Genomic DNA, 26,971 nt, shown 5'->3' on the forward strand with positions numbered 1-26,971 from the left:
TAGCAATCATCTGACCAACTAAAAATATATATAGAAAACAATTAGCCAGGCATGGTGGCGCATGCCTGTAGTCCCAGCTACTCCGAAGGCTGAGGCAGGAGGATCGCTTGAGCCCAGGAGTTTGAGGTTGCTGTGAGCTAGGCTGATGCCACGGCACTCACTCTAGCCCGGGCAACAGAGCGAGACTCTGTCTCAAAAAAAAAAAAAAACTGATAGTATTTATATAAATAATACAAAAATACCCAAGGATGATTAAACATGTTGTGAATTTAAACACTCTGGTTTGAATTGAACATAAAGAGTTAAACTTTGAACCAAATTTTATAGGATTTTTTTTAACTCAAGTCATGTTTTTAGATTTGCAAATTAAATTATCATTCACCATTCCTATTGCTATCAGTTTTGTGGATAAGATTCTTAGGCTCAAGTGACTAAATGCAGCTTTTATATATACAGAATCTTTACATGTTTATTAAAAATATGAATATGAAGATACAGTCCAATCTTGCATAAAGTGTTTATGTTGGGCTTTTACATTACCCACGTTAAAACAATTTTTTTTTATCCAATTTTGTGTGCCATGTTATGTTTAATGCTATCTTGCCTAACCAACTGATCCTACTAGTAATGACAAAACTGTTTCTTAAATTTGATTTTTAAGAAATCTTCACCTATTCTGTATTCAGCTAAGCTTTTAATTACACTCGTATTAAGGACTTATAAATTGCATGACTACCTTTATCACCCAGGTATCAAACTAAATACCTAAAAATGGTTACCATAATTATATAAGCCTAAGTAATATGGGCTTGAAAGAGCCCATCAGTAAATATTAATATGAACATTAAGCTTAGAGTTTTAATTCTAAAAGACTGTACCTAAACCTATAATAGGTATATTCCTAAGAATACCTTTGTTAATTCAGAATATAATTCTTGGTTGGTTTGCTGTAGTCAATAATAGGCAATTTAAGTTAGCACAGACCTTGAGGCTTTGCTGAGTAATTAGGCTCTGTAAAAGAGGTTAAAAATGTGATCATTCCTTAGATAACTGTTATTTATTGTATTTCCTGAGACATTGGATAAATGCAAAGCTTTGGGTCTTTGGAGAATAACTCTTTATAACACTAACCATTATTTGGTAACAGAATTTTAAGAATGATGAAAGGTATTATATATATTTTAGAAATTTCATTATTTAGAAATTTCATTAAGCTCTAGATCAGTAAACAAGGGAATAAAGTGTGCATGCATTTTCCCCCAGTGTAATCTTAAAGTAACTTACTGTTGTACTTTCGATGTAAAAGTTTCCAAGGAAAAAAACTTTGAGGAACACAGCTTGAATTCACTAGGCTCAAATATGTGTCCTTATATGATTTAAAATTTGCTGTATGAAATTCAAGTTTTATAGAGGACCTAAAATAAATGTTTTATAGAGGACCTAAAATGAATGTACTCCCAATAAAGAATCAACACTGCTTCACATGTTTTATTTTGTTGTACATTCTTCTCAAACCAGGTTCATTTTTCCAGTTTTGTAGAAAAATAGATGTTCCAGCCACCATTTACTTAACTGTCTAGTCTTTAAGACCAATCAATATGTTCCCTGGAAAGATGAATAAGTCTCAAGACTAACTCATTTTTTTTTAATTCTTTAAGACAAAGAAATAACTTTTTTTTTTGACTCCCAAAGCACAGTATTTCAACAGCAGCAGCCAACATGGGGTTTTAGCAGCTTAACTTTACCCCCTAAATAAAGCTTTGTATAAACCAGTGATTTTACTACAAAAAACACTGTCCTTGAAAGAAAGGAGTGGCAGTCAGACATCAATGCAAAACTTGGAATGATTAGGTCATAAACATGGCACTTACAAAAGGTAGCTTATTAGAATATTCCACTTAAGAAAAGGTTACTTTTCTGTTCCTCCTTTCCCCCTCAAATAAAACATTTCCTTTAAAAATTCCCCTTAAATGTAAGTTTATAAAATTTCAGAAATGCCTTGTACCCAAAACAAGTGCTTAAAAAAAAAAAAACAAACAAAAAAAAAACCTGTGCTAACAACTCTTACAATTCAGATATATATTTTTATAACACCTAATACTGCAAGAGTTCTTATATTCAGTAGCTCTCTGGTTTAAGACGACCTCCATCTCCTTCGCTTACAAAACGCTTTCTGCCCCTGTAATAAAAAGAACAAAAAAAGTATGAAAACAGATACAAATTCTGACTGCAGTCACTGAAAAAAAACCTTGGTGTTTTCTGGTTACATATAAGTTTTGAAGGGTTTGGGGGGTTTTCTGTTTGTTTGTTTTTTTTTAAAGAATGCCTCTGATTCCTTTGAAAAAGATTTTCCTGCTATATATCTTAGCATAAAACATCAAATCAACAGCAAATCTGAGTTTTTGTTTAAATAAAAGCTTAACTGTTGAAGTAAGTTCATTATCCAAATGGAGTCATGTAAAAAAATTTAAAATATAAAACTAAGGCATTCATCTTATTTAGAAATTTGCCTACGCCATACCCCCCTGAATGTGCCCAATCTCATCTGATCTTGGAAGCTAAGCAGGGTCGGGCCTGGTTAGTACTTGGATGGGAGAAATTTAATATTTATTTCTACCACATTATTATTTGATAAAGTTAAACAGTGAGACAAATAGGAAACACTAACATAATTTAGAATCATGCAAACTGGAGCTATGGAACCTATCAAAATATCCATGTTTAACTACTTTTTAAAAATTATCATCAGCTATAGAAAAGCCACAACTTGAATGTGAAAAAACAAATCAGAATCCAATTAATTCCGGCCTATGCCCTATTTTGGGATTCCTATTATTTCAAACTCAAGAACCCCTGCTCTGTAATGTAACCACACTCTAGCTACATACAGTGGCAACAGCCCAGGTGGAATAGCTGGGCAGTACCCTAAAGCAGTAAGTGGGAAATGGAGCTTGGGCAGGATTAGCCCTTACTCTCTGCCCCCAGACCAATATGCACAAGCATGCAAGACCACACAATGTGCACTTCACCCAAATAAACACAAAGGTAGAGGACAAAAGTCAAAGCTGTATGGTATACATGAAAAGTTTAGGTATTTCCTCAAATGACCCTTAAGAGCAAAACCCAAATAGAAATAATTAGACTTTCAAACAGAAGCTGGAAAACTTTTAAAAAGCCAGTGCCAGGGTGTTAAGCCCTTGTCTTACTAAGGCTAGGTGAAAAACAGGTACATTTTCTTGAACATAAAGGCTTCAGATTATATATTTTGAGACCAAGATACAGAATGAAGCAGTCAATAGCAAGAAGCCCTGCCAAAGTTGATTTTTTACTGTTGTATACCACCTGGCACATCGGTACACAAATGGTGCCATCACCAAGCTGAGGTCTACATTTCCAAACATTTCTAGTAAAGCCATAAACTGAATTTCTCATTTTATTTTTCCTTCTCTCTTAATGGCTTCTAAATTTAAATAGCAAAGGATCCTACCAGGAAATACTTTCCTGGATTTAATTCTCACAAGGCACTTAATACTCAAAGCTTAGAAATCTTTTCAGTTACAAAATTACAAAATACGTATATAAAACTGACCCACACAATAAGTTAAGCTATTAACAAACATTTACACACACCACCCACCCACAAACACACTTTCTAGTGAGATACGATCCAATTAGCCCCAATTCCCCCTCCTGTGAAGAAGCAAAGAAAGCCACAGAGTACAGGAAAGAGGCTAGATTTTTGAAGCCAGAAAACATCTGGATTCATACCTGGCCTCACACCAGGTTCTAGCCATGTGACCTTAGAAAAGGTGTATCACACCTCCCCCCCAAGTCTCAATTCACTCATCTTATTAGTGATAATACCTACTCTAAAAATAACAATTAAACTACTTATTAACAAAGCCCGGTAAACAACTGCTCCACAAAATTAGTTTCCTTCAAATGAACTGGGACTTCATGAAGTAGTCTTGCATAGATTTACAAAGGGGCAAAACAGATGATTCTTACTCTTCAGTAACAAAGATACTATTATTTTTCTGACAGAGCTAGAACAACAGAAAACCATTTTAGCCTTCACCAGCAACTCATCCAGTATTTTATACTGAGAAAGTAATATTTAAATAATGTACCTTGAAGGACAAAGATCTCTGAGTTGTTTGGAAATTATTCCAGCCTGAAAACATTCTTCTACAAATCGCTCGAGCACAGAATATGAATGTGGAACATCCAGATTAATGTCCGGAATTTCATTATAAATTCTCTCATAACCCTAAAACAATGAAATTATATACAGAATTGTTAGCCCATATAAAATACATGCCATAAAACAAGCCATCACTATGTCATCAATCTATATTTAAGGCCAAATGTTCATAGGGTTAAACTGAAGTTAGATTTGAACCTTGAAAAGTACACAAAGTAGCTTTGTGAGAGAATGTTTTCTTCAAAACTATTCTCTCAAAGAGCTGCAAGCAGACATCAGACGTTGAGCAAATTCCTTCCCCATCTTCTTTTCTACATACATTTACTACCTTTTAAAAAAATGCAAGGCAAATAAAATAAGAACCTCACTAACACTTCAACAACAATACATAGAATTTTAAGTAGGAAAAGTACTTTAAAGTATAATTTGCTAAAGGTTCACGTTTCTCTAGATACAAAATACAAATTATTATATATTAGAAACAATCCTTCAGGTAGAATACACAATCACATTTTTAAAAATAGGTAAAAACCCAGTGAAGTTACTTTCAAAGAAAGGGTTGCAAGAGGTTCAAATCTCAAACACTACCACTAAAAAAAAACAAACAAAACTTATAGGGATAATATTAAACTTATAGAAACTGTCATTCTTTATTTAATCATATATTAGCCTAAAAGTTGTTCAAAATAATGTTATACTTACTCTTTTCATTTGGTCTATAGTAATGGTAGAAGACTTCCAAAGGGATTTTAATAAATCCAAAATCATCTTGAATGTATTTTCTCCAGTTGATTCTAAAACCATTACAATAGCCTAAAAATTGAATGAATGAATGAATGAATTTTTGGTCTTTAATTCATGAGAACACTGCTCCTAAAATGTACCAGATGCCTTTTCTCTAATTTGTAATTATTATATGATTTTATAATCATGAAAATTTAAAAACTACTTTCTTCCTTAATACTTTTTAACATGAAAAACATACATGTTATTAAAGAAGCATTAAGTCACTGTGGTACAAAAAGGAACACTTAATAATTCTCTTTGGTATGGCAAGGTAATCTTACTTCATATACAAGTTCATGGTGAAAATGAGGTACTTCCAGTTCCTTAAGGCAATGTTCAGCTTCAGATATGTCTCCAGACAGTAAATATTCTTTCAGCAGCATATCAATCTATTAGATTTAAAAGTTGAGATGTGTTAGAATTCCTGATTTTTAAAAAAACTGTGCTTGCCTAAAGGATTATTTACCCTCATTTCAATATATTACAAGGATGAAACAGCAGATCACAACAGCTGTCCAAGAACGTATAGACTTGACATGTACTATAACAATTTTTTCATAATTAAAAAATAAATTCTCAATTTTAAATGGTCCATAATTATGAAGCAAGTACAACACTTCCATGTGCCTAAATAATCACTGATATCTAAGTAGGTTTATAATGTCTGTGGCCTGGGTTATGACCACAATGCTTTAGTGCTCCCTCTTGAAAACAAAGGATTATAAATACCACTAGAGGGCCCTAACTCAAAGTCTCAATATGAATTTTAAAAATGGCATAAAATATTTCACTTCTGTCAGGATAATCTGAATAGTGAGAACACTGGAAGCCAAAAAAATGAGAGATGATAATGGGGCATTACTGGACAGGGCAAAGACTTTCATATAGTTTCCCTTTTCTCTACAACTAAGGATTTGAAACTCATCATCTAAAATGTTCATCACTAATTCAGCTTCCAGTTACAGCTAAAAAGACAAGTCTTGACTCCCCTGCTCAAATGTATATAATAACATCTATGGCTCTAGAGAAAAAGTGGGAAAAGTTTTTCAGCAAAGAGATTCAACTAGAAATGTTCTTCCCTATATATATTGCCTCTTAAAATCACCTTTGTATCTAGATGACACTCAGTGAGTACTGGCTGACTGAATAAAATAAATAAGTATCTTCTACTTCCAACTTCTACAATGTATTTTCATAAAAGGTAAAGGAAAATTTAATAGCTAGAATATGTCTTGATGAATAATTCCTATTATGCTTTAGGAAAGTAAATACGTAGAGCATAGCATTTGAATAAAGTATTTTTATAATTACAAATTAATAAACAGTCACGTGTCATTTAATGATGGGGATACATTCTGAAAAATGCATTAGGTGATTCTGTCATGCGAACATCACAGAATGTACTTACACAAACCAAGATGGTATAGCCTACTGTACAGTTAGGCTATATGGTATATCCTACTGCTCCCAGGCTACAAACCTATACAGCATGTTACTGTACTGAATACTGTAGGTCATTAGAACACAATGGTATTTGTGTATCTAAATATATGTAAACATAGAAAAAGTACACTAAAAATGGTATAAATAATATAAAAAATGGTAAATCTATATAGGAATCTTAACTATGAATTGAGCTTGAAGGACCAGCAGTTGCTCTAGCTGAGTCATGAGTGGTGAGTGAATGTGAAGGCCTAGGACTGTATGCTACTACAGACTTTATAAACAATGTATGCTTAGGCTACACTAAATTTACTTAAAAAAAATAATTGTGCTATAACATTATGATGGCTACAACATCACTAGGCAACAGCAATTTTTCAGCTCCATTGATAACCTTAAAAGACCACCACGGTCCAGTACAGTCCATTGTTAACCAAAAACTGTTAATGTGGCACATGACCGTATTTGTTATTTAAATTATATTAGTTTTAACATTTGCTATGTAACTTTAAAAAGCATTTAAAATGTTCCCCATGGGTTCCATACATTTTTGAGAATGATAAATTACAAATACATGTGTACATTTCTAAAAGTCTTCTTTGACCCAATCCTTCCTTTCATGTATATGAATATCCAAATAATGTCTACCTCAAACTCATATTGGTAGTTTTATTTCAATTTTTATCTTGTCTGTTTTTTTTTATTGAGGGATAATTCACATACCATAAAACAGTTTAGCAGTTCCTCAAAATATTAATTTTGAGGAGTATTACCATCTTGACAATATTAAGTCTTTTAATCCATAAACATGGAATATCTTTCTGTTTAAGTCGTCTTTAATTTCTTTCAACAATGCTTTGCAGTTTTCAGTGTACAAGACTTGCATTTCTTTTGTTAAATTTATCCCTAAGTATTTTATTTTTGATGCTATTCGTGAATGGCAATTAATTTCATTTCAGATCATTCACTGCTACCATATAGATACAGAATTAAATTTTTTACATTGATTTTGCATTCTGCAACCTTGCTTAATTCATTTTACTAGTTAATAGTTTGGTTTTGGTTTTGGGGGGTTATTTTGTGGATTCTTTCAGATTTCTGTATAGAGATCATGTCATCTGGGAATAGAACTAGTATTACCTCCTTTCCAATCTGGATGCCTCTCGTATCTTTTTCTTGCCTAACTGCCCTCGTATTTTGGCTATTTTTATACCTCAATTTTTCTAGTAATTTTTTAAAAACTGATATTGCAATCATGACATTACAAATACTGACTCATCTATTTTAATATATATGAAAACAAAAAGAGTCAAGGCTAAAACTATATTTTGAGCTCCTTAACACTTAAACTAGATACACACACACACATATATCTCATTAAAAGACCTACTAAAAATAAAAATTATAGTCACATAAAAAGATTATAATAAAAAATCAGAAGCACAAGAACTATAAATCTTCTAATTACATGTCTTTTCTTAAAGATCTGCAGATAAGGAGATTAAATACTTCTTTGGTTTCTTGCTATAGAAAACCTCATTACAGCCAGAAAAAAATCCATAGGGAATAAATCTGGCATTTTTTTCTTTTAAAGCATGTATACAGATAGTGGACTTCCTCAAAAAAATGTACCACTCTGATCTAACTCTAGTGCTCATAACTTATGATCTGAGACTGTCCAGTTTCAAATTGCTCATATAATAACATATATTTATTTAATAACTACAAAATGGGAAAATCTCATTTCTATAGCATTTGAAAAATTTTAAATACTAATATAAGACAAAGATTTCAGGCATTCCTTTGAAGTTCATACATAGCCTTCTTATATTAATAATTACTCAAGAAAGCTCTTTTAACTTAACACAGTCTCATTTTTAAGTTGGGGAAAGAGTAAAAATTTAATAACAATTATATAATTATCACATAACTTAGAGTAAAATGGTATAAAGCCAAATATAAAAGGATTATTCAATTTTCCATTTGCAGCTGAAAGACTGAATTTACTTTTGTCCACAAAAATACCAGCTAGTAGGCACAGTTTATTTCTCTCAGAGGAAAAATACAAACTAAGTTAAAAACAATTCCTAATCATTACCTCTTTAACAAGGTGATTGACAGATTGCTGCCCACCTCCAGAGCCCCACACACTATCTTTACGCTTTCCACCTTTAGACATACTCAGGAGCACGGTAGCCTTATCCAGAGCAGCTCTACAAAAAAAGAAAAAATTCAATTTTGGTACTTGAACATGCCTGAAGTTTATCAAATTATGGATAAAGTTGACAAAATCCCATATGCACTAAAATCTTTCATATAACAAAAGCAACATAAAATTCAAAACTCTAAAAAACCTTTTTCAAAATTAAAAGTAGGGAGCAAAAAAAAGTTGATTCTCATGTTAATATTCTCATGCTCTATTACTTCCGTATCTCATTCAAGAAAAATCAAAATATATTAAAGATAACTGATCTACAATGAGAAAGAACATGTCACATATCATTTTACCTACATCCATGCCTTCCCACCCAGGGAGACCACCATTGCACTATGACCTGAAGTAGCCCTAGAAAATTAATATCTAGACCTGAGAAAACCTAAGACATGCTAAGTCCAAGTCTCCAGGAAGTTAAGAAAAATCATATAGCATAGCTCCCAAATATCACCTTTTTAGCTTACAATTAATTATACCAAAGAACAAGAGTAAAAAAGATATTTTCTAAAAGATTTCTACAGTAGATAAATACAAAAATAAAAGTGTAAATCAGGCTCCTCTGTTAATTTTGTCCATCTTATTAGACTATTAAATAACTGCAGAATGTTAGAACCTGAAGGGACTTTAAAGAACATATTATACCCAATGCTTTCATTTTATAATAAGGAAACTGAGACCCAGACAAGAATGGCTTGACATGAAAGTAATTAATGGGTTAGCTATAACTCAGAACTTCTGCGTTATAGTGCTGTCCTCCTCCTGTTATATCAGGCCAACGATCTCTCCATTTTAACAGTGGAGAATACAGACAAGTAACAAATAAATGCCCACAATGTCTGATTAATGCAAATGTCATTTCAATAGCCTCCTCTAGAAATTCCCCCATCATGAAATTCTAAGTAGGAAAATTAATTTACTTACCTAGCCTGTACACAATCTACAGTTCCTTTGTAGCTATCAATGTAGGTATTACATAAAATTCCATCTCCAACAGCTCTAGCAATAAACTGGCCCACCAACTATAATAAGAAAAAAGAGACCTATATAAAAAAACCTAAAATAAACTTTTATAGACACAATTTCTAAATATATAAATTATGAAGACTGGTTGAACTACACAGTCAATACCTATAAAATGTTGGAATATCCAAAAAACACCAATTAGTAGCTGTTAGTTATGCCTGGCATACACTCCCACTTCTTAACCTTCAAGTTAAGTGCCATCAGAGTGGGGCCCAAATCTGTTCTGCTCACCACTGAATCCTCAACACCTTGCACACTGCCTGATATATAGTACATGATCAAAAGTATTTGTTAAATGAATGATTTAAGGTCAGGTGAAGTCCCTTTTATAAAAAAAAGACCACGGACTAGGTTTTTTTAAAAAAAAACGTTCATGGAAGGACAGTTAAATAAATTTATCTTATGGAGAAAAACATTGTTTAGAAATATTTGATAGTATGTTCACAGCACTAACAACTTTAGTGCCCAATAATAATGTCCGTCTAAGAGTTACATACATAAGATGATACATTTTGTGGCCACAGGGAAAGATATTAACTTTGATAACTGAATAGTAACAATTTCACATTTTCAAAGCTACACAAGGATAGTCTTATTTATGACTATTTTTATAATAAACATTAGTTAAGCAAATTCAATCAATTATAATCTACATTTTTTTAAATCCTAGGTAATAAAGCAGCTTAACTACATATAATACTGAACATATATATGGTAAAAAAAAAAAAATATATATATATATATATATATATATAAGGCCTAAAAACTATACAAAGCATGGAGGGGAAAGCAGGCTATAAAACTGAATTTATAATATGATGAAAACTATGTTTAAAAAATAAGAAGAATAGCTAGGAAAAAATACAACAAAATGTTGGCTATTTTTGTCTAGTGGGAAATGTGGGGCATTTCCCTTTCATCTACTAAAATTTCCAAGAAGCATGTGTTATTTCTATAATTGGGAGTGTAACTGGGGGGAATGCAGGATGGGAGACAGGGAAATGAACAAAAAGACTACTCATACAAACCTGTGGTGCTCTAGGAGTATCCAATGCTAATTCAGGTAGATCTTTCAACAATTTATCAAATGATTTTTCCACATCATTTGTGCTCATTACTGTCCCACAAAGGTCCGAAAGAAGCTTAGATGTCATTTCTCTATGACTAGCCTTCCCCTCCAATGCTAAGGACACTGCCAACACTGGTACTCCACTTTTCATTTCACCAAGATTTAAATCTCTCAGCATTTCCTATTCAAAAAAATAAAATGATTTTAAAAATTTAAGTATGTGACAACTTGTAGTGTAATAAAGTTTATTTTTGAAAAACTAAACTTTCATCTACATCTATCTTTACCTCTCCCTCTTTGGAAATAATCAGAAATGTAGTCATATTTTGGGATATAGGATAAATATACCTTTTTCTGTATTTAAATTAGATATTGATCCACTTTGTCAAGCTTTAACTACTTGAACATCACTAAATTCAAGAATGTAAATTACATTTACAACAGTCATACATCACTTAATGACATGGATATACTCTGAAAAATTTGTCGTTTAGGCAATTCCATCATTGTGCGAATATCAGATTGTTCTGACACAAATCTAGATGGTATACCCTACTGCACACCTAGGCTATATAATATATCCTACTGCTCCTAGGCTACAAACCTGTACAGCATGTTACTGTACTGAATACTGTAGGCAACTGTAACACAATGGTAAGTATCTGTGTACCTAAATATATCTAAACATAGAAACGTACAGTAAAATATGATATTATTATCTCATGGGACCACAGTCATATCTGCAGTCCATCCTTGACCATAATGTTGTTATGTAGCTCATGACTATAGTTCATTAAGCTACATGATATTACTAACCCGGAGTTAGTTAGCAGTTAACTCTGCCTTACTATTTATTATTTCTAGGAATATTGTTTTATAAATATTTGTAGAGAAATTCATTTTACATTATCTTAAGCTGTTTATACGCTTTTATTCAAATCTTTCTCCTGAAACAAAAATTTACTTTATACTTTCACGTAAAGTTTAAAATGGGACCTTCAACTACTGTTTTTAAATGGGATTATTGGTTTTAAATGCTGCAATAAAGTTAAAATTTCCTATTTAAAATATAATAGCAGCAGCTAATGCTTATTGACCAGTTATAATGTATCAGGCATCATATAACAGCCACTTTATTTATATTACCTTATTTTATACTCAAAATAACCCTTTGAGTATTAAATTATCATACTTATCATGCCCAAAACACAGGAATATTAAGTAATGGCTGAGGGTATACAGCTGGAGTGGCCAGGCTGAAAGTGGAGTACAGGCAATATGACCCTAGAGGCTAAACTGTAACTCAGTTACTCAGAGTGCCTTCCTCTTTAATGAAAGTTTTCTTAGACTCTTTAAATCATGGTATACTACTAAGGGAGCGCTACAACTATTTTCACAGCCACCTAACTGGTGTCCTTGTTAGTAGTCTCTTCCAACTGCATTTCATCTTCCTCGATCACACTTTAACTCATTGCCTTCAGACACGGTATTCCTCTTTCCTGGGAAACCCTCTTCAACCATTTTAACTAGCAAACTCCTAACCATCCTTCAGATGGCTCCAAATCACCTCTGCTATTGCTCTCCATTTTACAGTTCCATAACGCTCTGCCCATACCACTACTCAGTCAATATACAATTGGTCCTATGCTAAAGTGGATACCCAGATTTCAACAGTCTCTGCCCTCACAGGATTTAAACTTTTCCTTCATAACAGAGTGTTTCACATAGTTTAATAATCTGTTTACATATCATTTCCTTCACTTGACTGAGCTTCAGAAGGGTAGGAATCACCTATCAAATTCCTCCACATGGTATGCACTGTACAAATATTGGTTTTATATTCAAATCTTACAAATCCAAAGATAAACCTCACAGTATCAGAAAAATCAAGACTGTCCACTCCGAATTTTGAAAATCTAAAGGTTGTCTAAAGAGCTACAATTGTTTTACTTTAACCCAGTAATCATAACTAGACTAATAATTTTATTTTGCCCTTCTAGATTTACTTTATGAACAATTCATAATTAACACAGTAAATATTTACATACAAATTTACTTCAAAAACAATTCTCTTGGTTTCTGTAAACATTCTTTTTCAAATCTTTATATCAGTGGCTTTTTTTTTTGTACAAAGATTAATTTTATCCTAATCCTGAATATTGGAATGACTATCAAAAACATGAAACTAAGATATTCTTAACTGAGGTCCCTGAAGAGGTTTCAGAGAGTCCATAAATACCCTGAAATTGCTAAAATTATATTTTATGCACTACAAAAGATGTTATAAATTCATATATTATAATTACGAAAGTTGATTTATAAAAATATTGTGTTGTGCCATTTTTCATGGAAGGAAATGACACACAGCTCTCATCAGATCCCAAATATATAAGAACAACTGGTTTAATGTAATGAGAGTTTATTTCATGTCTTACTTAGAAATTTGTTTATGCAAAAGAAAATGTGTAAACTTATTCAGTGATCCAAGATCACTCTAGTTATACTTTGCTTAAACAGTCTTTTCTTTCTTATATAAATTATACTTTAAACTTACCGCAACTTCATTAGTATCTCCATGCTCAAAATATTCCTGTATGATTGGTGTTAAAGTCTTCTCAAATGCTCTTTCATCCAAAGGCAAAACTACAGTTTCATAAACACAGTTTTCCTGTGAGGGGAAGAAGGAGAAAGAGTTACAAAGAACAAAATTCAGATAAACAGAAATAGCTGTATAATTTTATATTCAACTGGTTAATAATCCTCATTTAGAGCAAGATAAAGACATGCTACATGCGTTAACCACATATAAAAATAGAATACATGTCACTCTCTTTTACAAATCTGAACACAATAAGCCAATATACAGAGTAGAACCACTAACCACAGCAAAATATGACTTGCTCCCAACTCCCACATATTCTGTTAATTTTTTCTCTCTCTCAAAACCAATCTTCAGTGACCAAAAAGTTTTATGATGGCTTCCTATCATGTATGGTATTTTCATTAAAATTTCACTTTAAAAAAAAAAAAAAGAAAAGCAGGAACCAAAGCCTTCATGATTATTATAATAAAAGTATAACAAAGATCAATGTTGTAGTGACTGAAAAATCTCTAAGGAAAAGCGCTGCTCAACTGAAATTTCAAAAAGAAGTAAGATTAATGTCCATCACCAGACCATCCTTCTCTCCCTTGCAAAAAATCTGTGAAATACAGTACCACCTTATCCATAGGGGATTATGTTCCAAGACCCCCAGTGGATGCCTGAAACCACAGATAGTATCAGTCCCTGTATGTATTGTTTTTCAATCTGATAACTGAGAAGGCTACTAAGTGACTATTGAGTGAGCCACATATACAGTGTGGATATGCTGGACAAAAGGATGGTTCACATCCTGGGCAGGATGAGGTGGTACGGAGCTGGACACTGGGAGATTTCATCACACTATTCAGAATGGCACACAATTTAAAATTTATCAATTATTTCTGAAATTATCCATTTAATATTTTTGAAATGCAGTTGATTGCAGGTAACTGAAACCTCAGAAAGTGAAACCACGGATGAAGGGCGACTACTATATATTTGCAACTTGTGACAGGCTTCAGTCTAACAACAAATACCCAAAAAACCAATAAATTTTTCATAAAGATTCTACAGTATTTGAATCCTACTGGTTTTAAATTTTTTCATATTCTCTTAGAAATATTTCCATGTCCAACTATTAGTTAAAATAGGTAAATACATACACACAAACAATACACAATGAAAACAACCTAACATATACCCTGATATTCTCCTGTCTAAAATTCTCATCATCATGTCCTATCTTATTCAAGGATAGTATTTTTTTAAAAAACATGTCATAATATCTGTAATTTGCTTCAAAATAATTCAAAACACGGTGGGAGTATGGAGGCAACAGAAGAGGGAGAGTAAATGGATGTATAGAATGAAACAAGACTGTCTATGAGTTAATAATTACTGAAATTGGTAAACCTGGGAAATGAATACAAGCAGGTTAATTATACTATTCTCTCTACTTTTAAATTTACATTAAAAAATATTAAAAATTCACTGCAAAATCTATTAAAAATTTACATCCTAATTATCCCTAGAAAAAAGACACAAATGTCCCAAAAACAAAATTTATAATATAGGTGTCATTCCAGACAGTATATTAAAAAGAAACCTAATATCTATTAACTCTTATGATATTGAAAAGAAGATAAATTTTTCTCAATTATCATTACTAGAGAAATAAACTATATTAACTCAACAGAATTTATTGAAAAATGGTCAACTTAATAATACTAAGTGAATTTGTAAAGATCTACTTTTTTTTTTTTTTTGAGACAGGGTCTCACTCTCACCCCAGCTAGAGTGCAGTGGCATCACCATAGCTCACTGCAACCTCAAGCTCAAGGGATCCTCCTGTCTCAGCCTCCTCAGTAGCTGGGACTACAGCCCCCATACTCGGCTAAAAGAACTACATTTGACTCACTTCAGAAACCAAGTGAAAATTATGCATACATTATTATGAGTTAACTTTTGTTTCCTAACCCAAAATGAACTTTACAATCTGAAAGTAAAGAATATATATGATTTTGATCTATATTGTGTGTATATATATGTAATTTGATAGCCAAAGAATATAAATATGTATACATATAATTTGACAAAAGTGTGAGTAAATTACAAACATGAAGCCAAAAAAGTTTATATGAATAAATATGAAAAAAATAAAACACTGATACCTGGTCATCATCATAGTTAGGATCTTTCACATCCACCTCCTCTACATCATACACCTGTCCAGGTGTACCCCAAACACCTTTGCCTCCTGCACCACCTGAAAAAGTTTAGAATTGAGAAAGGAAAGTGCATAAAGTTAATAAATTTTAATTGAAATCCGAAATAATTGTAAGTGCTCAGACGTTAAACAGCTAAAAAAAGTACATTAATTTCTATGCTTGCTTTTTTCCAGTTTTTTCCCCCAGCAATCTCCTTTTTATTCAGACCGCTTTTTCAATAATGATTAGACTGTGTACATTTTATTATTTCCAAAACCTTAAGTTTAAATAGCTCATAAAGTTAAAAACCAAAAAGGCAGATGCTTTAAAATAAAAATAAAAATAAATAAAAAAGCCAAAAAACAGCTATATTGAGGACCTCTACAGAGATGATATTGCAGCTGAGATCGAAATTTTACTTGACATTTTCTTGGGACCAAAACAAAAAGAAACATGTTGAGCCAGTAAAATGTACATAGAAAACTCAACAAGGGGGCTGGGCATGGTGACTCACACCTGTAATCACGTGTCTTGGGAGACTGAGGCAGGAGGATCACTTAAGGCCAGGAGTTCTAGACCGTCCTAGGCAACATAGCAAGACACTGTCTCTACAAAAGATTAAAACATCAGCCAGGCACGGTTGCACATGCCTATACTTTTAGCTACTACAGAAGCTGAAGCAGGAGGATTCCTTGAGCCCAGGAGTTTGAGATTGCAGCAAGCTATAATTAAGCCACTGCACTCCAGCCTGGGCAACAGAGTGAGACACTGCCTTTAAAAAAAAAAGAAAAGAAAAAATTCAACAAGGGAAAAATTATTAATATTTAACAAAGAAACACAGTGACCACCCTCAAATGTTTTAAAGTCAAATTCAGTAGTCTTTAGATACAAAACTACACGTTAAACTATACTTTACAACTTGTAATATGTCCCAAATAACTAATTGCTTTTTAAGCATTAACAGCACTGAACATTCTTTCTACTTCTATGTACAAAGCAACCAACAGAAGTTTAATAATTCCAACTTTCAAAGTTGCCTTTCTACATAAATTTGCTGAAATGTTTTAATAAAGACCAATATATTATTTTTTAAAGAACACTTAAAATGTCATGAACATTTCTTTTTTTGGAAGTTCTTATTTTGTACCTAAGGTATAATCCTTGCCATCAAACCAAAACAAAACCTGGTAACTAGGTTCCATTTTGATACAAACAATGATTGTAGAGCCATTCAACAAAAATAATTTCTGATAGATCACAAAATCATTTTGCAAGAAGCCTAGGCTATAAATTGAAGTTCCCACCATTCAGAAGCTGGTGAAATTTTCAAATTGTATAAAAATCCTACTACAAGCAGAAGCTGACAGACCCCTCATTCAACAAATATTTAAGTGTCTACCATGTGCCAGTCACTACTTCAGGTGCTGGAGATAAAGCTGTGAAACAGACCAATCCATTCCAAAACCCAAAATAAATAAAGCTGGAGAAACAAGGGACCAGCTCTAAGAAAAAATTAAAATTCTGATCCAGACATTACCAATCAAATTTATATTTATTATTCTTAACAATGGATACAGTAGATTCATCAGATAAAAGGTAGGATAAATTTCTGACTACTTCTTTCAAACAAAGGTAGAGTACATGCACAATTCATAACTGTGAAAACCATCAGTGTATATTTTGCTGGAGGCAAAAGTAAGTTCTGTTCAAAACTACATCTACTCAAACAAGAAAGAAAGGATCAACCTAAAGAAAAAGTGGGATGGTCCTCAAATTATTACTAAGTAAAGACATAAACTGTAAAACCTTGTATTATCATTGCTTAAATTTCTCTCATTCCTAGAACAAGGAAATCATAGTACAAAAACCAGACAATGTTTTCCCCATTTGTTTCAACTTGTTTTTTTCCATTTTTTTGAACATGGTAAATACCAACCTTTCTTTGGTAGTCCCCTTCCTTTCCCAGATCTGGATCGCCTATCTAGCAACCGTCCCTTAGGACTGGTTGGCACAGTTACTCCACTTCTAAGGGCTTCGCCTCCATTATCACTGACCGAATCGCCTCTGCCAGAGTCTCGGGATGAGTTTTTCCGTAGTCGCCTTTTTGCCTTGGCATTAATTTTAGCTTCATTAATGGAGGATGCTGAAATCCAATTTCCATTTATTTCATTCTTTATTTCCTCAGTCCCAGCATTTTCTTCATCACCAGAAAAGAGAGAGTCACTTAAATTATCAGGATCTTAAGGAGAAAATTAAAGAAAATTCTAAGTTATTTTAAGTATCTACTGTTACATAGGTATAGTCATAAGCTAGTTTAGGCTGAATCACACATGAATTTACCATTTTTGTAGGTCAATAACAGTCACATATTGGCAATTTCATAGAGTTCAATCTAATAAATGATAACCAAATAGGATTACTTCTTACATTATCAAGGAAAGTAAACTAAGGAATGAGTATTAATGAACAAAGTTTACTGAAAGAACCATGTTATCCTATTGTTTAGATCATAAAATCTACATTAATATCAAGACCAAATATAAAACCTTTAGATTTTTGTGAGCTAAGAGAGTTAAGCAATTGGGGATATTAAGAAAAGGTAAAAGATCTTGAGGAGATGAACTAGTGTTTACAGAATGCCTACTATTATTTATCAAGCACTGTGCTGGACACTTTATCCTTTACCTACAAGTAAGGCAATTAATTATTATATTTAATAACATGTATACAGATAAGGAAACTAAGGCCAAGAGTATTTAAATGACTTGCCAAACATCCCATGATCAATTATAAATACTTAGGAAATATTAGTAATCCAAAAGAGCCTGAAAGGTATGTGGCAAATAGGTGATCTCACATGTTTCTTGAGCTGAACTGCTGATGCTTCACCGCCTTCAAAATAAAGCTTACTTTCAAGAAAAGCTATCATCTCAAAATCCTAATTCATCTCCCCAAACTTGACTCATATTACTTATCACTTTCTGAAAATCTTTTCCAGCCTATTTAACATTGGTACATCGTACCCTAAAAGAGATCAACATAGCTAGAGTTCCCAATGGTCCCCCTATTTAGAATGTCATCCTTGCTGCTCGTGTGGTTATCAAAATCCTTTAGGATACAGCCCAAGTCTTAATCCCTCCATAAAAACTTCCCTAACAACTCTAACCACAGTAACACTAATGCTCACATACCGTTCATTTAATTCATCATGGAAATCTCTTTTATTTCTTTCTATATAGTAGTCTTTCTTTTTGAACTAAGTCATAAGCCTCAAAGAAGAAACCATGACTAGACTGTACTTCTTTGTATCCCCAGCAGCTAACAAAGTACCCTTCACATTGTCAATTCAAATGTCCACGGAGATCACGTGGAGACACTTGGCTTTGCTCTGAAAACTTTTTAAGTCAGAAAGGCTACTAAATTAGTTACTACTGGGCCAGAGTTTTGTTCATTAACTAAAGTCAGAAATGAATCACTCAAATGACTTTAAATATGCTTAAATATAATTATCACATGTCAGGTACATGTATATGGGTTTTAACATGTTTTAAGACATGCTGAAACCAAAAATTTTAATCAACTTAAAAACGCACAGATGTGTTAGAATCTTTATAATTCTGTCAAAAAGTATAAAAATTAGGAAATTTTATATTTAAAAGTTTTATACTTAGGAATGTTTTGTTTTAAACAAAGAAAAACATTAAGTAGAGCCAAATTATCTCATTAGTCTCAAAAGTAGTCTCCCCTGCCTTCGGTCTTCAATCTATTCTTCAGATCAAATGGAGACTGATTTTCTAAAACATGTCCTCACTGAAAACCCTTTAAAGATATTCTCATTACGCCAAAATAAAGTGTAAACTTTTTACCTTGTAACTTAGGGTCCTTTGTGATCTTGTGCCCGTTTACTTCACCAGAATCACTGTACTCCCACACTCAAATAGTCACATTTGATATCACAAATAGGAGATGGGGGATTAGTTTGGCAGAGGAATAATGTATCAGACAAAAGAAAAAGTACAAAGTGGGAGACCAGCTAAGAAAATGCTGCAGTAATTCAGTCACAAGCTAACTGGAAAAAGGCAAGGATAGTAAACATGGAGTAAATAATGATGTGACACTTTTAAAGACAAAGACGAGGGGCTTTTAAGCAGAATAGATTTGGAATTAAAAAAGAGTGAAAAAAGTTAAAATTTTTTGGACTGGTGAGAAGCCAGTGTCAGGAGGGTGTCTTTGGGAACACCACTATAGCTAAATTATTAGTACCAGTAAGTTGTAGTCTTAGCAGTAGTAGTATTACCACTGCTTCTTTTGTCATTACCAGTAGTACTATTGTTACCTATTAGATACTAGGTTCCATACTACCTGGTACCTATGAGATAACAGGTTCTATGCTAGGCACTTTACATACACGGTCTATAAGCCTCACAAAGCTCTATAAAAAAGTTGTTTATCCTCATTTTACAGAAGGAAGGTATTTCATACAAAAGTTACATTGCTAGAAATGATTGTGATCAGGATTCAAACCCACATTTTGAATTTCATATGACTATAATTACAGAAAACACAAAACAAGAATACAACAGCGTGTTGACAGCTAAAGAGACAGATAAAATGAACAAGGGAATGAATGTAAAGAGAAATAAGGAAAAGATTAAGGGAAGGAGACAGACCAGAGATTTAGGCAAATTAGATGTTGTTTTCATGTAAGAGTAAGTATTTGAGAAAAACATTAAACATCTACCTGTAATACAGTGCTTATCATTAATGTGAACCACAAAACTGATCCAGAAGATAAAAGACTCAAAAGTATAATAAAATGTTTTAAACTGTCCCTTGGAGTATTATTCTATCTAAACATACCAAAATTATTTCCCATAATTTTCTTTTCTTTCAGCTATTTTAATATCCTTTCAAATATGTTTGTGTGTCTGCAGCAAGCATTCATTCTCTCATAGTATAATTTATATATCTGACCTTATCATTTTTAACCTGTTTATATCAATTGCTTTTTTATATTTTGCTATTCATATTCACCTAAGTTTTAGAATACCATAACAACTATTGATCTGACTTTGAGAAAATCAAAATTAAAAGGATAAAAAAAACCTGAACACAGAATACAGTGACTTCAAAATTGCTTTCTACTGTGTACTAAATTCTGAGTTCTCTGACATCTCAATAGTATCCACTCCAATTTATATGACCGCAGTACCAAACAATCACATTTTCAATTACTTATGTCCAATAAGTGGTATAATTAGAATAACAATATTAGCACATTTTCATGTATTATATACCTAATATGTGCTTCACAGGCTTGATACATATACATTATAATACTTTATATAAATCTATGCAGAGGGTATTTATACCCTAATTTTACACATGAGGAAACTGAATGAAGGTCAGAGTAAATAACCTACTTCCTCAAAGTAGCAAAGCTGGTAAAGGGAGAAGCTAGAATTAGTACACTACTCTGCCTGACTTAAACTATTGCTATGGAAGAATTCATTGCAAAGAAGGTCTTGTTTTAGGCCTCTCCAAATACTGAAGAACAGTCTTTTAAGACAGTACAGGGCAGAGGCATCAAGAACAGGGTTAGAACTAGGTCTTAACTGTAGTCAAAAAACAAAAGCATAAATCTTAGAGCTGTGCTATCTAACAAAAATAAAATGTGGGCCAGGTGACATTTTAAATTTTCCAGTAGCTATGTTAAAAAGTAAAAAGAAACAGGTAAAATTAATTTTAATAAATTTAATCTAATATAACCGTAATATCATTTGAACATACAATCCATATAAAAAGTTGAGGTATTTCACCTTCATCTCAATTCAAACTAGCCACACTTCACTTACTCAACAACTACACATAGCTAGTGGTTACTATTATACGGGACAGCACACAAAAGCAGCAATTACCTACATGTAAAACGTATTCTTTTTGTTGTTTTTGGAGATAAGGTCTCTCTCTGTTGTCAAGGCTTGAGTGCAGGGGCATCATCATAGCTCACCGCAGCCTCAAACACCTGGGCTCAAGTGATTCTCTTGCCTCAGCTTCCTGAGTAGCTGGGCATACAAGTGCATGCCGCCACACCTGGTTAAGTTTTATATTTGTTTTATAGAGACTGGGTCTCCCTATGTTGTTCAGGCTGGTCTCGAACTCCAGGCCTCCCAAAGTGCTAAGACTGCAGGTGTGAGCCACCGTGCCCAGCCATATTCTTAAGGTGTATTATTACCATCCCCATCTCAATTAAGATGGGACAGATTATCCATTTATAACCCTAAAAAAACAAGTGTTCATACAGCTACTGTGGATAGCAACACAGAAATAATTATTAATTATGTAGCAATTATCATAATAGTTGAAAAATATATAATTTTCTAGCATACTTTAAATCAGGTCTGTAAATAGAAAATGGCAGTTTCAACCTCAAAGTGTTCAAAGAAAACTGTATGTTGTACACAATAATGAATTAAAATCACTGAAGAAATAAAGCTGTAGTATTTATGAAACAAATTTAAAATTACAGAAAATGGTTTGCAATATTAATAAAATGATAAGGCAAAGAATTATCTAAAAATATACCACTATGACATGTTCTCAATATTCAAATATTGTACAATCCTAATTAACTCTTTGGGGAGATTATTCTAAAGCTATAAATACCTTTTATGCTGTCTTAAGTTACTCAACATCGTTGATCATCTGTTCCACAAAACCATGTTCATTTTTATGATGATAATGTGCTACTGAAGCATCGTGGGAAATTAGGGAAAATACCATAGGTAATTTAAAATATATAAATTATTAGGAAAGATAGCAAAGATACCACTAATAATTTATATTGTAGAAACCACTAGCCCATGTGAGAATATTAATAAGTTTACTATTCTTCTCCATTCTGCACTATACACTTTATTATAAATAGTGGAGAATAAGAATGTATAGAATGTGAAAGGATAGGCAGAAAAATAGAAGGTGTGATGAATTTCCATGAAAATAAGAATCACAAACTTGATTTTAAAAATAATATGACCAGTTGTTTTATGGCATCAATAAGATAGTATTTAAAGTAAAGATAGTTTTACAATCATGCTTTCATAAACTAAGGAATGGCCTGAAGCCTGCTTACAAGACAGTCAAGGTCCAAGATATTATTACTTACCTGTAGGGTTTACATTCAGTATCTGCTCATTTTCTACATCCATTGTTCCTTAATTTCACTTGCACTGATTAAACAAATTACCAAATGAAAGTCTTCCTTTAGAACCTATTTTTTTAAAAAGAAAAAAAGCTTCAACATCTTCTAAACTGATATGATTAAGCTAAACTCAATTTACTTAAGCACACTATTAAAAAAAACCATTTAATTCCATTTTTAAAAGTTCACTTTACTTTTCAAAGACAACTTACCCTAATTAACATTTGGTTACAATCTTTTTGACAAATTTATATGAATCAAAAAAACCCAAATTCCAGTATGTGCCAAACCACTCCCTTAACTGGAATTAAAAATTTGCTATACATTTTTATTTCAAATTAAAGAAATACCCATATACACACACCCATCTTTTAGGAACACCAAGCCTAAAAATTAATCTGATATACATATATAGGAACATTAATACTGGGGTATAGTTCTCTACCAATGAATTATGAGAACTATCCCAAAATACGAACATAGTTTTGGTTAATCAAGAATATCACAAGATTGTGTTATTTTTCACACTACAGCATATCTGAAGACAGACATACCTGTCACTTCATTTCCTAGGTCTCTATAATTATTCTACTAAAATAGATGGGGAAAAATTTTAATCAGTGTTTTCTATAATGAGTGTATTATTTTTACAATCTGAAAAATTCATTCTTTTTAAAAAAAACTGACCTATTTTAGAAATGAATTAAGTACAATGACACAGCATCTCAGTATTTTAGACCTCAGTCTCAAATTGTCTTAAAAATTATTAATGCTGGAAGGCTTTGATGAAATCAGTTATCTTTTGGACAATTAGTGACACAGATCCAATGTAATTTCAAAGAAAGACTATCAAAATCATTTTCAAAAAATATATTACCTAGAAGGCATAACCAAGTAAAATTTCCAAATCTGGAAACATTTTTTAGATAGTGGTTTAGAGTACTTAAGTGCATATTTGTGTAAGTCATATAGGTTGGACATAACTCTTCTAGTCATTTACAATCATGTTGCTAATACTGTGCTCTTCCTCTGAAATACAAAACTCACAAATTAAGCTGGGCCCAGTGGTAGTCCCAGCTACCCAAGAGGCTGAAGTGTGAGGATCACTTAAGCACAGGAGTTCAAGACCAGCCTGGGCAACACAGCAAGACTCCACCACAAAAAATTAAAAATAAAATACATAAATTAGTGAAAATGCCTAATAAATTACAGAAAAGCACTTTTTTTCATATAACATAACCTACTGTTAAATGTCATTTTAGGATAACAATGACATACCTGGGACTCAAAGGTGAAAGTGACTTTTAAATTCCTCAACATACACTATTTTTTCTTAACATAAGTTTATAGCCCTTTTCTCCAAAAAATGGTATTATTTTGTGAAACAAAAACAAATACACCTTATGGTAAAATTATAAGCTTAATATGGCATAGTCCTTAAGACTAAGAAGATGCTATCATATTGCTTCAGAAGTTAAGAAAATGGTGACCTCAGTCCCTAATTCTATTCAGAGTAAATTGACATATGTGAGTCTACATAATCACTTGTCAATATCATAATCCCCACCAACGCTGGATTTAGGAAAAAAAATCTTAAAAATATGTATATAGAGATTCGTAGATATATGAAAAAAATAGTTTAAGAATCTAAACATTTAGTGTCTTTCAAGGCTGAAAATGCTACATTCTGTCTCATTTCAGTGTATGAATCATCTGTTATAGGAAAGGGATTATGTCACATGATGTGTGTGTATTTTAAACTAGAGTTACATTAAAAAGTCTTCTTCATTCTTGATGAAAGTATAATCTTTGAGAGAATATTTTCTGCTAATAAAAGGAATGAAATTATTACAACTGATGTTTATAACGCCCTTTATAATTCACAAAGACTTTCACATGTATTATTTCATGTACCTTACAGGACAATCTTGAGGTAGGTATTCCACTTTGCACACAATTAAATTCAGAAATGGTAGGTGATCTGTCCAAGGAGAGACAGCTGCTCAGTAGAAAAACCAGGACTAGAACCCAGTACTTTCCAACCACTAAAAATAGTAATTATTTTAAACTATTAAACAGAAGAGAGTCAGGCAAAGAAAATTATCAGGTAATGACTATCATCTATAACTTAACTAAGTTAATGTATTAAGTAATCATAACAAAAAAATGGTCTCACGTTATCTCTTTAGGCAATGATAACCCCATCAAGAACTCAAGTCACACTTGATAGTAACAAAGATGTTTTAAAAGAGTTTAGAGGATAGATATGTTTCATGCTCTCACTCTCTTCAAAGTAGTAGGTTCCCCCCCATTTAAGAATCCTTAAGATTCTTGCCTCAAACAAGAAAATGTAAAGCAAAAAAAAAAAAAAAAAAATCTAAACCCCAGTTCCTCATACTAAGCTTTATAAAACATTAATTTCCAATAAGAAAAATACACACACATGTTAGAAAAAAAATGACGGCAGAAATTAAATATTGTTTCCTCCAGTGTGTTACACAGAAACATACAATCAGAAGTATTCAACTGCCAAGATGTTCCGTAAAAGAGCGAGTCTCCCACCCTGGCCAAAATCTATTTCCTGAGAAACACCTCATAAATTACTTCGACATTTTGGGGAGCCAAATTTAGACCATTGGTTAACTAGAAAATTACCTGTATTCATTCCTGGGCTACAATCACAGCTAATTAGCAACTTAAAATCAGCTAAAAGCATTCTACCACAATAATGTAAAAGTGAGCACTACAGAAAATATCCAAGGGGCATTTGTTTTTGCAGTCCTAACAATTATTTTTCTTTTCACATTAGTACTATAGAAAAACCAATTATAATTCAGATGTCTGCTGAGATATTAAGGAATTCAGGAAACCGATAATGAAGGGTATTAAAGGGCATAAACACCAAGAAGTAAATTTACAACATATCTTCAGTGGTATCTTTTTTAAAAAAGCATATGGTGGTTTTCCAAAAAGGCTTACATTAACAAGAATGCCAAAATTATAAGAATTAACAGTAAAAATACAAGTTAAAAAACAAGCAGTAGCCTTCCCCCCCCCCCACACACACACACCCCTAGCTGCATTTTTAATAGTTTTAATCATCTGTAGACACTCCGCAGTTGCTGGCTACTAAGCCAGTTCTCACAAGGGCATGGGGGACAGGGGCGATATTGACGTCTGCAGACAGTTTTGAAGCTCTTGCAGAAAACCTTCCACGTACGTAACAGCACCAAATTGACAAACGCAGCGGACACAGCACGCGTTTCACAGAAAGGGGGCTCCCTTCCTGTCTTTGTTTTCTCCGGGAGATTGTATTTTACCTAAAGTGAGAAAGAGACCCTTCGCCGGGGGAGGGGCGCGGCGAAGTTCGCGCAGGGCAGGGGTGGCGGGGTGGCCGGGTGGCGGGGTGGCGGCCCGGCGGCCCCCTCCCAGCGCCCGCGGCGCGCGCGTGGGCCCAACCCACGGCGGCCGGGCCTGCTCTCCCGCAGCCCGCGCAGGCCGGGACCCCCGGGCAACCGGGGCCTGGGTCTGCAAACGCCGGGCCGGGGACCGCCTCCTCGGGGGACTCCAGGGGGCCAGGGGGGCGGGGAGGGCGCAAACGTTCCCACAGGATTTCAGTCCCGCCGGAAACACACCTCACAACTCTCGCCCCGCAGATTAAACCTCTGCCTGGGGGGATGGGGCGAGGAGGAGCCCCTCGCCGGCGAGCGCCTCGCGTGCCCCGCGAAGTGGGGTCGGGGCGCCGGGAGGGGGCGGGCCCGCGCCTCCGCGCTCTGGGCCGGGCCCGGCACGAGGGAACCCAGGCGGGCTTCCCGCAGGCCCGGGCGTTGGGGCGGGTGCGGCTGGACCTGCGGGGCTGTGAGGCGGCGGCCAGACCCCCGCCCCACAGGCCCGGACCTGACCCGGCCGCGGCCTCACGCCCCCTCCCCCTCCCAACGTGCGGCTGCCTTCGAGGAGAGACGGGGGATGGGGGAAAGGGCGCAGTCTTCCCGAGCGTGCGAGCCGCGTCCACCGGTACTGACCCCTCGGGCCACCGCCGCCGCTCGCCCAGGTCCCCGGTCTGCCGGCCCCGACCCCGTTGCTCTGCCTCTGCCGCCGCCTCGGAGCGTCTCTGGCCCCTCTCGCTCTGTTTTTGTTTTGTTCTACCCAGTAACACGGGGGCGAGAGGACGGCGTTTATTGGCCGAGACGAGGAGGCCGACTGGCCAATCGTGGCGGCGGAGCTGGAGCTGAGGCGGAAAAG

General features: G+C 34.1%; 1 protein-coding gene across 5 annotated transcripts; it reads right to left on the minus strand.

Moving 5' to 3' along the window:
• Nucleotides 1-1,473: 1,473 nt before the first annotated feature.
• PDCD4 (programmed cell death 4) lies at nt 1,474-26,971 on the minus strand. 5 transcript variants are annotated; one of them, XM_045568808.1, is made up of 13 exons: nt 26,752-26,864; nt 24,644-24,710; nt 22,694-22,798; nt 17,465-17,767; nt 15,493-15,587; nt 13,295-13,408; nt 10,700-10,921; nt 9,570-9,667; nt 8,532-8,646; nt 5,272-5,379; nt 4,907-5,017; nt 4,131-4,270; nt 1,474-2,179 (listed from the first exon to the last, which is right to left on the minus strand). In XM_045568808.1, the coding sequence occupies exons 3-13, from the start codon at nt 22,734-22,736 to the stop codon at nt 2,119-2,121; spliced, it is 1,410 nt and encodes a 469-aa protein (XP_045424764.1). In that variant the 5' UTR covers nt 22,737-22,798; nt 24,644-24,710; nt 26,752-26,864; the 3' UTR covers nt 1,474-2,118. The 5 variants fall into 5 exon arrangements, with proteins under 5 accessions (XP_045424764.1, XP_045424763.1, XP_045424762.1 ...); XM_045568807.1 differs by having other exon boundaries at nt 24,644-26,049; XM_045568806.1 differs by lacking the exon at nt 24,644-24,710 and having other exon boundaries at nt 26,752-26,971.

This window comes from Lemur catta, chromosome 14, assembly GCF_020740605.2.
Source record: "Lemur catta isolate mLemCat1 chromosome 14, mLemCat1.pri, whole genome shotgun sequence".
Lineage (NCBI taxonomy): Eukaryota > Metazoa > Chordata > Mammalia > Primates > Lemuridae > Lemur > Lemur catta.

Coding starts and splice junctions, on each gene's coding strand:
- PDCD4 (XM_045568806.1), bottom strand. CDS start 22,736: ATGGATGTAGAAAATGAGCAGATACTGAATGTAAACCCTACAG. Junction 10,922..13,294: donor GAGATACTAATGAAGTTGCG/GTAAGTTTAAAG, acceptor TTTTTTGAATAG/GAAATGCTGAGAGATTTAAA. Junction 5,380..8,531: donor TCAATCACCTTGTTAAAGAG/GTAATGATTAGG, acceptor TAAATCTAATAG/ATTGATATGCTGCTGAAAGA.